Below are 15,232 nucleotides of genomic sequence, written 5' to 3' on the forward strand. Positions count from 1 at the left end.
GCATTGCAAACAGTGATGTATTAAAGGCTTAATATTCAGGAAGAATTCAAAAAGACATTTGGTTCCAAATTTTCAAACATGGCCTCTAAGGCCCTGATCCTGTAAATTATTGCAACAGATGGACTTCTGAGCCTTCACAGTGCCCCAGTGACTTCATTGGGGGGGGGGGTTCTCTACAGGCACACAGACCCATGTGGGGTACCTTTCAGGATCGGGGCCTAGTTCTGGATAACATCTTTAGACCTCTGCTATTCTCATTGACTTCCACTGAAGTTGTATGTGCTCTGTCCCATGATCCCTAAAGCTTAGCACCCAGACAGTGAGAGGCTCAAAATCAGAGGTGACTTTAAAAAATGTGAGCCTCCATCTTAGTTCCTGAACAGATGTAGCAGGTTATGCAGATGTTTTTTTTCTCTTGTATCTTCATCTATCCTTCCTATCTGCCTATGCTGCTTTGTATACCTCATAAAAACAAAAAACCTAAAGATATCTAAAGATGTCCAGTGGTTAGGGAATTGGAAGACTCAGGTTTAATTCCCTGCTCTGCAACAGACTTCCTGTGTGACTTCCTGGGCAAGTCACTTAGATCCAAATTTTTAAAGCTATTTAGGCATTGCTGCACTCAGCATTGTAATGTCTAACTGATTTAGGAGCCTATTTCTCATGAGATCGAGGCTCCTAAATCAGTTAGGTATTGCAATGCCGAGCACAGCAAACCCTAAATAATGTTAAAAATCTGGGCCTTAGTGTCTCTGTACCTCAGTTCCCATTATTTGTAAAGTGAGGATAACACCTCAAAGTGGTGTTGTGAAGATAAACAGATTAAAGATTGCAAGGGCCTCAGATACTATAGTTATGGGGGCCATATAAGTACCACAGATAGACAGATTTCTGACTATGGCATCTCATAATGTTCCTCTTTGCTTGTTAGGCAGCATGTCGGTGTAGTTGATTTTTCTTAAGATTGTCTTAAAGGTGAGAAACTTTGAAAACTAACTGGTGATTCTGGATGCCCAATTAGAGATACCTTAAAGGGGCCTGATTTTCAGAAAGTGCTGACCACCCAACACTATCCAAAAATCAGGACTTCTTATGGTCTCTCAAGTTGGGCACCCAAAAATTGAGGCACCCAAAATCACCAGTCACTTTGGAAAATATGGCTTAAAAGATTATAGGAATCTGGGAGTTCACATAAATAAGAAGCAAAGTGAAAAGTGATTTTGAAAATTCCTTCTGTTATTAAAATTTCTATTAATAACAGAGATACGGGGTTACTCTTTGATTTTAATTAGAAAAGATGGGTTTGCAATATATGGAGCACAAAAATAAAATGTCGAAGAAAGAAAATCTGTGGGTCTTTACCTACTACTTTAGTTCTTCAATATTAATTTGAAATTTTAGTTGAACATTTTCACAAAAATACTACTACATTAGTACCTTTTTCGATGGAGTGGAACTCAGATAAAGAATAGTCTAATGTATCCTCAAAAATACCTTTTGTTCCATGTGCATTATATTTGCAATTTACATGGGGATTTGGAACAGCAGCTCCATGGGTGTTACTTACTTTGGATGGACTCCTCTAAAGCTGAGTTTACACAGCTGTGGAAAGAAAACCTAGCAGGGATCAATTAAAAAGTGCAACACAAATCCTTAGCCAGGCATTCTCAGGCAGTCCTGCTGTTGAGACAGCCACTATACACAGAGAATGAGTGCTCTAACTATATTAAACTTAGTCCTGACCAAAATAAGCTTTTACTAATTTTCCCCATTTAGGGGACATAAAGAGCTGCCTTTGTCATTTAAAGTCTATGCTGACTAAGCCTCATAGAAACAGAACTTTAAGGAACCAAGGCAATTAAATCAATTTCGAGGGGTCAGAAGAGCCTTAGCATTTTAGACATGATGGACTTGTATGGTCTGTGCTTCTCATTCAGGTGAACTCCCAGATTATGGGCTGATAGGATGCATAATAAGTCAATGAGGCTTTCAAAGGTCACCTTTGTTTTTTGCTGATAGCAGAGTGAGGGTGACATTGTAGCAGGTCACAAATGTGCTGGATTTACCTGCACCTCTCATTACTGAACAACCCGAGTCACCAAGCAAATGAGACCCCAGACACACTGTCTCTGTGTGGGACATATTTATTACCAACCTGCAGAATTTTACACACAAAGAAGGCCCTGGGGAATGTAAAGCCTTGACAAACTGATGCAAGGAGAGGAGTATAAATAAGCAGACAGCTGAAGAGCCTAAAGTCTCACTAACTCACCAGCACATCAATAATACAATAATGTCATCAACTCACTGTAGACTCTGAACAATGCTTTTTCTGTTGTTCAGTTAATTAGTAAAAGAAGAGATTAAGGGGTTTAATCTCTCTCTCTCTCTACCTGGAGGGGGTGTCGAGACAGATAGATGGACAGATAGATAGACTATGCTCATATAAGAATTACTGAGGATGTTAGATTGGGCAGCTTTTGTCTCCAACCATCACTGTGTTACTGTGAACACTAAAGGGTCATCTACACCACTGCAAGCTTGACTATACTAGTGATTGAAGGGAGGTAGGAGGATATGAATTTTAAACAGTTTCCTGAATGAATGCACCACTGTATTTTCCCCCTGTTCTCCTTATGATGACAATTCATGAAAGATAACCTTCTCCACTGAAAAGCCCTGAAGTTTTTACCATAGCAAATGCAAGAAAGAGAAGAAAAAGGAAGGTGAGGAGGGGAGGAATTAATTCAGTGTCAAACTTTTTTCCCTTTCCATACTAGGAAACCTTCTTAAAAGCTCAACAGAAATGGGGCTAAGCTGTTACCAGATGCTGTAAACCTCTCTCACTTTTTCTTTTTTTTTTTTGGTAGATGTCTGTGAATGGCTTCACCCCCATAAATCAGACCTTCCTGCAATTATCATTCTGGCTGGATAGCAGTGGGCTGACTGGCCCTTGTTGTTTCACTGCTGGTATCCGCACTACATCAGGTTGCACTGTCCTTGATGAATTTAACATTGCTTTATCAATTAGCTTTGTCTCCCTTTTTACAAGTCATTGTCTTTAGGATGCGAAGTTGTAAAGCAAATCATTTTATTTCCTTTGCATTCCTTTACATCCTCATTCTTTTAGTGGGATCCCTTTCCTGGGTGACTCCCACTAAGGTAAGTGGGAGTTGGAAGCATTCAGTACCTAGTAGGATAGAGACCTGTTGCTGCTTTTGTATTTTGCCTTTAGGAAATTTATCAAGGCTACCTGCAGAAATTTGGATCCATAACCTATTTCTGGCCTGTGCGTGTGAAGGTAACATGCTGATGTCACTTGTCACAACTCATATTTGGGTTAAAACATGCAGGCTGAGGCTTTAGAAATTAGTTTTTAAATCTGCATTCTCATAATGAAGCCACTAAGACTGTCTCGCATCTGTACCAGTCTGAGAGTGGAAGTCCCAGTGAAACCATAAAAGCAGACCCAGTGAAAAGTTTCTCATAGTCTTGAAGTCCTCCAGGACACAATCCCCTGGCCTGTTTACAATTCAATCAAAGTAAACATTTCACAAAGCCTGAATTCCATCTGATCTCCAAACTGGTCATTTGAAAGGAAATGTTCCTGACATTGACACACAAAATTTACTCAGAAAGTTTTACAGACCCGCAGCGAAAACACTAACGTGAAGTTGTGTGACATTTCAGCCGAGCTACTGCCTCAGCCGTAATCAGCATTTCAGAGCTGGGCTCAGGTGCTGTCTCAAGTTAGGTGATTTGTTCCAACCAACACAGCAATGCTTCGTTCAGCAGAGATACAGGGACACAATCCACAGGAAACACAAGGAGTTTAAAACAACACACACAGTGGCTGTAAAACTGAAGCAGAATGTCATCAAACACAGGGTGAATTACTCTTCAAAGTCCAGGAGGCAACCCAAACCTGCATCCTACAGGCCCCCACACAACTTGTAAGACAAGCAAGCAGTAAAGTAGGTAGAGAGAATAACTCACCATTGGCAGGTACACAGAGGTTTCCAGAGCCACTTTTAACTAAGAATGAATTAGGGACAAACTCTTCCTCAGAGTCAGAGTCCTGGGTTGGCTGGGCCACACCATTGCCTAGCAACCTTCTCTGGCTCTCATTGGCTGCAGGGGGAGGGGGAGGGGAGGGGGACTGCTCAATAGGGGTTGATGAAGCGGATGAACAATGCAAAGGAGGACCTGTGAACCACAAACACAAACACAGACAGAAAAATAAAAATTTATAAGGCACACAAGGAAAATCAACAGAAAACATGCACAGTGGGGGAGGGGGGGACTTTCAAAAACAGGACATACTGCACATATTTATTAACATATCTGTGTACATATGCACTGTGTGTGAATTTACACACTGCATATGCATGTCTATATATTTATGTATATATATAGACACACAAATACATACACTTAAATATGAATATGTTGTACAGTGTGCTTCTTATAAATCCTGCCATTTCCAATCTAATGTAGAACGTGGGTCTCTAACGAAATGTACACTATCAACAAATTTAAACACCAAATTTAGGCTTTTTTTACTTTTTACTAAATTTATCACTAGATATGCTTTTGTGATTTCTTAACCATTATTCAGAACCATTCTTGGTTTGGATTTAATCATTCCCCTGTACTGTTTATAACCCAAAGAGCCCTTACTCACATGAGAAAACAGGGGCAGGAAAGACTCAAGCTGCAGTGACGTGCTACTGCATGTCAGCACGCCAATGAAACTGACTAGCAACAGGCTAGAATAAAAGTAAATCCAGACAGTATAATTTCTTGAAGTCAAGAGAGAGGCAGTATAATAAGTAGTATTTATATAGGGCCACTCCTGACTCAGGAAAAGCTCCTATTCACATCAAAAGAAGTTAGATTGGGCCCAAAGTTAGTATTTAGGCCCCAGTTCTGCAAACACACTGCAAAGAGTTTGCAGGATCTGGATCTTAATACTTAATGGATAATACAAATATTTCATACAAATTTTCAAACAAAACTGTCAAATCAAAAATCCCAAGTGACTAAAAGAAAGACTGTTATATTTATTCAAGCCTGATGTCTGAATATGTGCAGTATATCACTAAAAACAGAGGGAATATAAACACAGACATATAATAAGTTAAAATACAGGACAATGCATTTAACAATGAATTTTTTCCTTGAAACGCTTCATATGAAAGTCATAATGATAAATCTGTCACATTTTCCAAATAGTAAAAAATCATCATAAAAATGGCCCTACTGAGTCAGATCAAGAGTCCATCTAACCCACTATCCTGTCTTCTGACAGTGGCCAGTGCCAGGTGCCCCAGAGGGAATGAACAGAACAGGTAATCATCAAGTGATCTATTGCTCATTCCCAGCTTCTGGCAAACAGAGAAATCGATCATGAGAAATCCATCAAAATTACTCAGTGCTGAAAAATCAGCATGAAAACTCTGTCAAACTTTCTTAAAAAAATGTTTTTAAAAAGCTTTACTTGACCATAACAAAAACACATGCCACATCATGGTTGCACAGTATTTCTTAGTAAACATAATGTTGTTTGCAGTGGTGTTGTAGCTGTATTGAGAGGATATTAGAGAGACAAGGTAGGGGAGGTAATATCTTTTACTGGACCAACTTCTGTTGGTGAAAGAGACCAGCTTTTGAGCTACTCAGAGCTCTGCTTAGGTCTGAGAAAGGTACTCAGAGTGTCACAGCTAAATACAAGGTGAAACAGATTGTTTAGCATAAGTAAAAAGAACAGGAGTACTTGTGGCATCTGCAGTAGTTAACATATTCTAAAGGACCTTTCAATATGAAGTGACCTTTTAACACCCCTGCAGTCACAGGACCACACACGGGGGCGTTAATGGGTTACAGATTGTTGTAATACGCCATAAATCCATGATTTTTAGTGAATGGCAAAGTTATGAATTTAAGATCCCAGGCTCATCTTTTGAAACTGCTGTGCAGGTTTCCTTTGAGGACAAGGACTGGGAAGTCAGATATGGAGTGATCCTTTTGTGGAAGTGTTCGCCGACGGGTGATATGATATTCTTGTCTTTTACCCTTTTTCTGTTTGAGTTCATCCGAGAGTATAATGATTCTCTGGTCTCACCCGGGTAACACCAATATGCCTCAAAGTCTCCTCGCTGTGCCTAGGTCAGGCAGCACACGTTGCACATACCATCATACATTTTATCTAGAGCCCAATAAGACTGACCAGTAGGCATAATGATCTGAAAAGAAGTCCTAAATTCAAAATGTCTACATTTTTGTCAGTTTATGTCAGATGGTTAATGTTATATATATACACATACATATAACTTTATACTATACACACTCACACACAATATACTGTAGTTCATTAGATTTTATTTTCTCTGATACTGACATATTGGTTAGTGAAAAGAAAAACGTGGGGAAACCCCGCCCCCCCCCCATTGACAACACTGATTTTAATCGTCTGCCGCCTTACTGCTTACACACTAAACTTTCCACAGACTTCAGTGGGAGTTACACGTGCCTTAAGCGGTACATGATCAGACCTTTAATACGAAAGATTCGACTGAAATCATGCAGCAATTTGCAGGTCACTGGCATGTATTGCTGTGGGTCCTGGAAAACCCCATCTTATGCATATGGATGCAACAGAGGATTCTACAAGCTACACGATGAAGATGTGTACCAGTCATTTACACTCACAGCTGTATGACTTGTTATACAGGGCATATAAACACTTCATATTACACGTATCAACAATTATTATGTATATGAATCAAATATAATCCGACAGCCTCATCAAAAAGAATTATCTACATTTTCATGGATGGATAAAAAGCCAAAAAATAAAATTTGATCAGTAATACAAATAAATAAATAAATAATCTAATAAAATTAAAGCAAGAAGGAAATCCAAGATATAGGGGTAAATCCTGCCCACTTTCTCACCCAAGTAATCCCATTAAAGCCAATGGGATTACGTGCCTGAGTAAAGCAAGCAGGATTTGGCCCATATGCTTTCATTCTGGCTGCCAGAGCAAAATTTCTAATTGATTGGTACAAAATGAATCCGCAGCAACACTGGGTTGCTATGGAAGCTGAGCATGTAGGCCAAGTCTGTCTGCAACATGTGCTATTTCTTCCTCAAAAAATGATAAAACAGAAGGACTAGATAACCATTCATTATGCACATTCTTGCAATTTGGAAACTAACAGAAAAATAAAACCATATTCCAACTATGGGCCCCTTGGCACCAATTTATAACAATCCCATATATCCTCTTGTATTGAATAGTCAAATTATGCTCTTTGGATTTGAGGCAGGAATAATGTAATTTGAATAGATATGTATGAATGGTGTGTTACTTTCTCTGGGTCAGAGAGAGCTAGCTAACTTATTGTTACCAATGTGCCAATATTTCCGATTAAGACATTTTTGGAACAATCAGGGAAAGATATGCTAAGACCTCTAGCAGACCTAGAGATGTTATTAAGAAACACAAACTTTGGAAATGGATTAACAGAAATGTTCTATTTCCCTACTTAACTAAAAAACCCCGCAAAATGTATACACCCGCTTTATCACTAGGAGAAAAACAGCCCTAAATAGACACAACATAGTTTGAGGAAAAGATAAAACAAATAATAAGCAATACTTCAGTTTACACTATACATTTGGCCATAATCCTGCAAAACATGGTGCAAGAGTCTCCTAAGAGCAGGGTGACCAGATGTCCTCTTTTTAAAGGGACGGTCCCATATTTAAGCCCTCCTGCAGGTGTCCCGACTTTTTCTTTAAAACAGGCAAATTGTCCCATATTTTCTGTCTTCCCCTCATCAGTACTGGCAGGTCCTGCTGCAGCCAAATCCCTGCTCACCAGCCTACCAACGGTGGGTGGGTGGGGAAGTTTCCAGTGGCCGACTATGGGGATGGGTGTGCAAGGCTGGTGGTGGTGCAAAGATGCAGCACGTAGGGCCGGCTAGCCGGTCCCCCTGCTGGTCCATCAGCGCAGACCCCGCTGTGTGCTGGCTCTCGGCCAGCAAGGTGTCCCCGCCCCCCGGTCCCATTTCCAGACAGTGCTGTCTGCGCACTGCGAGCTGCGGTGGCCGGTGAGTGTGGGCAGGTGCCAGGCGGCAGCTGGTTACGTGTCGTCTCTGCTGCCACCCATCGGCCCTTTATGTGCTCCCCCTCTCGCTGTCCTCTCCCTGCTTTGCCCTCGGCGGGGCGCATCCTGCTCCCAGCGCTGTGCGGAGAACCAGCCCCTGGTCGGAGTGCTCAGCTCACCAACAGCCTGGCCGGCAGGCTCCTTCCTTCCCCCGCTGCCTCTGGCTGGGCTGGTGCCCTGGGAAAGCTGAAGACCCTCTGGCTGAGGCAATGGCCAGGAGGAGCCAAACCCTGCATGTGCCAAGACCTGCACAGCGCTAGCATGGGGAAGCCTCTCCACCCCTCAGTTAAGCTCCAGAGTGGTGTTGAGGGGAAGCAATTTCCACCCTGATCACACCCCAGCCCTGCGGGCTCCACAGCAGCTCCCCAAGGGGTTTAGAACCATCTTCACCGGCCCCCACTGCCCTGGGTCCTGCCCCCAGAAAGTGCGGGGCTGCTCCGTGACCTAGGCACCCTCCTCTGCTGAGCCACGTCTCTGGCCGGGTTTGCTGAAACCCCTGCAGTCAGTTTCTCTTGGCCCTGGTGCACAATGCATCCTTAGGGCTTAACCCCTTCCTGCCCGTGCTGTAGCCATGGGACAGGAGGCAGCTGGGTTATTTCAGTGACCAGCAATATCCTGGAGGTGTTAGCTGCCTTTCAACACTGTGTGGGCAGGAAAGGACAAGCTGCTCTCAGCCACCATGGATGGGGGTGGAGGGAGAGATGAGCTCTGCAAAGACCCAGGCCAGGTCATCCCTTCCCGCACTCCTCCTCCCCTGAGGCTAGAAGCAGCTCCAGTCCCTTCCCTTCTGCACAGTGCCAAAAGGCTGCTGCTGGCCACATTCTGGTGTGAGCCCTGGCAGAAATCTAGGGGTGGAGCATGTGACCCTGAGTGCCTCCCCCCATGCTGCTTCCGGAAGACATAGTGCCAGGTACCAGGAGAGGCGGGTCCATCCCAGGGGCCCACCCAGGCACAGAGGGCAGATTGCGCCGGGCAGGGAGTGTCGGGTCGGATCGGTTAGTCACCTTCCCTGTGTGAGAGAGGTATATGGGAGTGTGTGTGTATCACCCCTCCCCATATGAACCCTAAAGCCTTAAAGATAAGAAAGTAAATAAAAAGAATCCAACTATGCAGTATTTCTTTTTAACAGGGGCTCAGTCAATTTGATGTTAATTTGAACGTTTATACTGCACAGTTCTGATTGATTGCCATTGAACTCACTTAAATAAGACAGGTTTCAGAGTAACAGCCATGTTAGTCTGTATTTGCAAAAAGAAAAGGAGTACTTGTGGCACCTTAGAGACTAACCAATTTATTTGAGCATAAGCTTTCGTGAGCTACAGATCACTTCATCGGATGCATACTGTGGAAACTGCAGAAGACATTATATACACAGAGACCATGAAACAATACCTCCTCCCACCCCACTCTCCTGCTGGTAATAGCTTATCTAAAGTGATAATCAAGTTGGGCCATTTCCAGCACAAATCCAGGTTTTCTCACCCTCAGCCCCCCCCCCCACAAACTCACTCTCCTGCTGGTAACAGGCCATCCAAAGTGACCACTCTCTTTAAAATGTGTATGATAATCAAGGTGGGCCATTTCCAGCACAAATCCAGGTTTTCTCACCCCCCCACCCCCCTCCAAAAAAATTCATTTGCAAATTGGATACTATTAATTTAGGCTCAAATAGAGACTGGGAGTGGCTAAGTCATTATGCAAGGTAGCCTATTTCCCCTTGTTTTTTTCTAACCCCCCTCCCCCCCCCCAACGTTCTGTTTAAACTTGGATTTATGCTGGAAATGGCCCACCTTGATTATCATGCACATTGTAAGGAGAGTGGTCAGTTTGGATGAGCTATTGCCAGCAGGAGAGTGAGTTTGTTTGTGTGTGTGGGGGGGGTGAGAAAACCTGGATTTGTGCTGGAAATGGCCCACCTTGATTATCATGCACATTGTAGGGAAAGTAGTCACTTTGGATGAGCTATTACCAGCAGGAGAGTGAGTTTGTGTGTATATGGGGGTGGGGGGGTGAGAAAACCTGTATTTGTGCTGGAAATGGCCCACCTTGATTTTCATACACATTGCGAGGAGAGTGGTCACTTTGGATAAGCTATTACCAGCAGGAGAGTGAGTTTGTGTGTGTGGTTTTTGGAGGGGGGTGGGGGGGGGTGAGAAAACCTGGATTTGTGCTGGAAATGGCCCACCTTGATTATCATGCACATTGTAGGGAAAGTAGTCACTTTGGATGAGCTATTACCAGCAGGAGAGTGAGTTTGTGTGTATATGGGGGTGGGGGGGTGAGAAAACCTGTATTTGTGCTGGAAATGGCCCACCTTGATTTTCATACACATTGCGAGGAGAGTGGTCACTTTGGATAAGCTATTACCAGCAGGAGAGTGAGTTTGTGTGTGTGGTTTTTGGAGGGGGGTGGGGGGGGGGTGAGAAAACCTGGATTTGTGCTGGAAATAGCCCACTTTGATTATCATACACATTTTAAAGAGAGTGGTCACTTGGGATGGGCTATTACCAGCAGGAGAGTGAGTTTGTGTTGGGGGGGGGGCTGAGGGTGAGAAAACCTGGATTTGTGCTGGAAATGGCCCAACTTGATTATCACTTTAGATAAGCTATTACCAGCAGGAGAGTGGGGTGGGAGGAGGTATTGTTTCATGGTCTCTGTGTATATAATGTCTTCTGCAGTTTCCACAGTATGCATCCGATGAAGTGAGCTGTAGCTCACGAAAGCTCATGCTCAAATAAATTGGTTAGTCCCTAAGGTGCCACAAGTACTCCTTTCCTTTTTACTTAAATAAGAGTAATTTTACCAGGTGTCCCATATTCAGCATAGGGAAATATCATCACCCTACCTAAGAGGCAAGGTACACCTTGCATGATCAGGCCCTTAGATACTTTACCATACTGGACCTCAAGACGTTATTCAAAATGGGTTGCATTGACTCTAACATATATTGGAAGTGTGATCATAGAATATCATAGAATCATAGAATATCAGGGTTGGAAGGGACCTCAGGAGGTCATCTAGTCCAACTCCCTGCTCAAAGCAGGACCAATCCCCAACTAAATCATTCCAGCCAGGGCTTTGTCAAGCCTGACCTTAAAAATATCTAAGGAAGGAGATTCCACCACCTCCCTAGGTAACGCATTCCAGTGTTTCACCACCCTCCTAGTGAAAAAGTTTTTCCTAATATCCAACCTAAACCTCCCACACTGCAACTTGAGACCATTACTCCTTGTTCTGTCATCAGCTACCACTGAGAACAGTCTAGATCCATCCTCTTTGGAACCCCTTTTCAGGTAGTTGAAAGCAGCTATCAAATCCCCCCTCATTCTTCTCTTCTGCAGACTAAACAATCCCAGTTCCCTCAGCCTCTCCTCATAAGTCATGTGTTCCCATCCCCTAATCATTTTTGTTGCCCTCCGCTGGACGTTTTCCAATTTTTGGTGATGACGTATATAAACCCCATACTGGCCACAAAGAGTTAATGAGCTGCTCTGGGCTCAATCAGCTTGGCTCTGCTTCACCTAAAACAGCTGTCACGCTGAGTCGGGGAGGTTAGAAGGAGAGAGTGAGCTGAACTGGGGACTGACCAAGAGGAAGGACTGCACGCAGACTAGCAGCAACCATGTCATGTGAGAAGCCTGTAGGGCCAGGAGCTGACTGAAGACTGCAGTCTGCCAAGGCCACCCTGTTAGTTTGAGTTGTTAGCAGGAACTTGTTGGTGGGTGTGAAAGCAAGCTGCTGCAGCTGGGGTCTGACTGAAAGGAAAGGGGGTAAAAGCTGAGCCCAGCAGGGCCAAAGGTTCTTTTGCTTTGTGTTTATGTTGGACTTTGACTTAGGGATTCTGCTATCCTTGAAGGGGTTGACCTCTCTCAGTGACTTCGCCAGGAGGCTAAAACACATCCATAACTGAAGTGTCCGGAAGACTCTGTAGGGGAAACTGAGGCAAAGCTGCTGTAGTGCTGCGCCGTGCCATAAGGGGGCATGCAGGGATGGCACCTCTACCACAGAGGGCTTGTCAGGAAGTGGGTAACTTGGGGCTACCTCCTGATTGAGCTAGTGTGCTAGGAACAGTTCTTGTCTAAGACGGTAGGTATGTACTCAAGGTGGCTAGGCTCTCCCACTGTGGTGCTGTGCTGCTATTTCTAGCACACTCGCTCAATCAGAGCTGGTGTGGATATAGCTCCTTGAGCTAGGAGTCACAACTCCCCCTCCAAATATAGACATACCCTTAGCAAAGCAAGGGACGTGTTAAGTTTTCTTGCATAGCGAGTTATTTTTTTAAGAAGCTTCAAACTCCAGTTCAGTAAAGCATTGAAACGTGTGCTTTACTTTCAAGACCCACATACAATTATAGTTCATCCATGTTCAGAAAAACATTTAAGTCCCATTGCCTTCAATAAGGCCTAAACAAACGTCTGAAACTAAGCTTGTGTGTAACTGCTTTGCTGGAGTTGAAGTGAGCTGTAACTCACGAAAGCTTATGCTCAAATAAATTTGTTAGTCTCTAAGGTGCCACAAGTACTCCTTTTTTTTGTAAGGCAACTGTTTCAATAGGGTTTAATGTTGGTCAAAATACTCAGAAAGGTATTGTCTGCAATAAAGAAATTAAATAACATCAGATTTTTACCTTTCTATTGTCCCTTCCACAGAACCTTTCAGCTCAGGATCTCACGTTGCTTTACAAACACTGATTTCAGCCCAGTGATACTCTTGTGAGGTTGGGGGGGTATTACTGTCCCTCTTTATAGATAAGGAAACTGAGTCACAGCGTGCTTACGTCCCTTGCCCAAAGTCACACACTGAGTCAGTTGCAGAAACAGAATGCAAAACTCCTATCAGTTCCATGTTCTAAACATTTGACCAATCACATTAGGGCCTCAAACCCTGACCATTTCTCATCTTAAAAAATATTGCCTTAATTAGCACAATACAAAAATATGTAATCAGAAAAAAGTATGATCTCTTCGCTATAGAGTGAACGTCTACAAGTCTATAGTCTAACGTTTACATCCACAGGGGTGTGAATTGTCGTGTACATCAGCATGCTACACTGTAACTCCCCCATGTGGATGCTGCAGGTGCAAACTAAAAGGTACCTTGAATCTATGACCTTGTAATCATAGATTCATGGATTCCAAGGCCCAAAGAGATAATTTGTGATCATCTAGTCTGACCTCCTGAATAACACAGATCAGAGAACTTCCCCAAAATAATTCCTAGAGCACAGTCCTCTTTAAACAAATTAGGATTTGTGGATTACCTCATGCCAGTTAAAGTGCTTGGTTTATTACATAGTCCTAAAAATGAAGTTTATAACAGCTATGTGAGGGATCCTTAATTATACTGGCAATGACAAGCACCATTATAATCAAATTATAACACAGCACAAGCCTTGTCTTTAAAAAATAACGCTGGTAGCCATTCTTGATTCAAAACATGGCTGGATAAATGATACAAAATGTGTACTCCATAATCTGCATCTGCTGGATGAGTTTATTACCCTGTCAAACAAAAAGGGAATCTAAACATATGCACTTTTTTTCTTCATTACAAAGTGGTTTTGAGCAATCCTTCTTGACATCCAAGCTAAATCATACTGATCTATATTAAAAATGTATCTAGTTTTGAGCTGGAGAAATCCATGACCTGCTTACACAACGGAAATATGTTTGTACCTGTATCTACTTCTCCCCCACCCCAAAGAGTCAGTCAGTTTCCCCTCACCATTCCTAATTGACTAAAACTGATCAGCGTGAAGCAATGCAGTAAGGGTGAGACCTGTACCGTGCACTAGGCTAGGACGAGCCGTCTTGCATAGGAATCAGCAGAGCTGGCATCAGGGCATTCCAACCACTGCATTTTAAATGGGTTGCTGACATGTAGAAGAATGCAGGAGAGGCACTGCCCTGCCTCCTTAACAGAGTTAACTTGCTCTCTCTGTAGAATATAAAATACAGTAATTTGCTCCGGTTGCCTTTCAGAGCATTGGAGCCCCTGCTGCTTTGAGGAGGGGAGTGGGAGAATATCTATGCCCTTCTGGTATTTTGATTTTCAAGGTGAGGGGAACATATTATTTGAAACAGTCCCCTGATTATCACATGGAAAAATGCTTCTTTCTTAGCTTACAGAAGTCTGGCTTCCTCAGAAAGGGAGGTAGGGAGAGAGAGAAAGAAAGAATTCTCCTGAGGACTCACAGCAGTCACACCTTTCCTATGGGCAGCATATCATGCCTTTCCTATGGACAGCATAAAACACCTCTGGCAAAAAAAGCAAGCCACATCAGCTGTCTGGCAAAATATGTCAGTGAATCATATGAATAAGAAGTTGTTATTGAAATTTATTGCTGTTCTTTAACAATAGGTGGTCACAACAGCGCTAGTTCAACAGGAAATATATATCTTGCACTTAGACTTGATTTTTAAAAGTCACTTTTGAAAACTATTCTTAATCATTTCTGTTTCCTGAAGTTTCACCTGAGATTTGGGTTTTTTTTTATTTTAATAATTTTGTGTGTTGATTTACAGCTGCAGAGTAAAGGGGAGGAATAAAAGGGGCAAATGAAGATCATCTGAACAAGAAAAGTCTGGGCAGTTACTACATCACCAAAATAACGATTTAAGTACATGTGCCTTGAAAATGAAAAATAATGGTGGGCACTGCATAGAAGTCTGGAGTATTAGAAACAGGACAAATAAAAGGTTAGGGTGAAATACTGAACCTCACTTGAACTCCCACAGAGTTAGGGGACAATATGTTACCGATATCACCAGCATGGTGGATGTTGTACATAGGATTTTGTGGCCCCGAAGTACATTTTAATCTCTGCTATAAACTGCCATGATATGTTTTATGCTGTAGTTTGCCAGGGTGGTATATGCATTATGAAAAAGTCCTTCCCATGCATGAAATAGCGGAGGGATGGGCAGGAATTTGAGAACAACCCTGTTCAAGTTTGCTGAACTCAACCTGTGCCTTGCAGGTTCTTTTGGGCAGATGTTCATCCTGATGAAAACAACAACAGTGCAGTGAAAGGGCATTTCTTTCTGGGGAAGATGCTA

General features: G+C 42.9%; 1 protein-coding gene across 4 annotated transcripts in view; it reads right to left on the minus strand.

The window, feature by feature from the left end:
* Window positions 1-15,232, minus strand: part of TENM4 (teneurin transmembrane protein 4) — a 448,178-nt gene that overhangs the window by 331,723 nt on the left and 101,223 nt on the right. For 2 of the 4 annotated variants that reach the window (XM_077842106.1, XM_077842098.1), the window contains exon 3: window positions 3,997-4,206. The exons of the other annotated variants lie outside the window; for them this stretch is intronic. In XM_077842106.1, coding sequence (XP_077698232.1) covers window positions 3,997-4,206 — 210 coding nt within the window. The remainder of the gene's footprint in view (window positions 1-3,996; window positions 4,207-15,232) is intronic. 4 annotated transcript variants of the gene reach the window in all.

The sequence above is a fragment of the Eretmochelys imbricata genome, chromosome 1, assembly GCF_965152235.1.
Source record: "Eretmochelys imbricata isolate rEreImb1 chromosome 1, rEreImb1.hap1, whole genome shotgun sequence".
In the NCBI taxonomy this organism is placed as follows: Eukaryota; Metazoa; Chordata; order Testudines; family Cheloniidae; genus Eretmochelys; species Eretmochelys imbricata.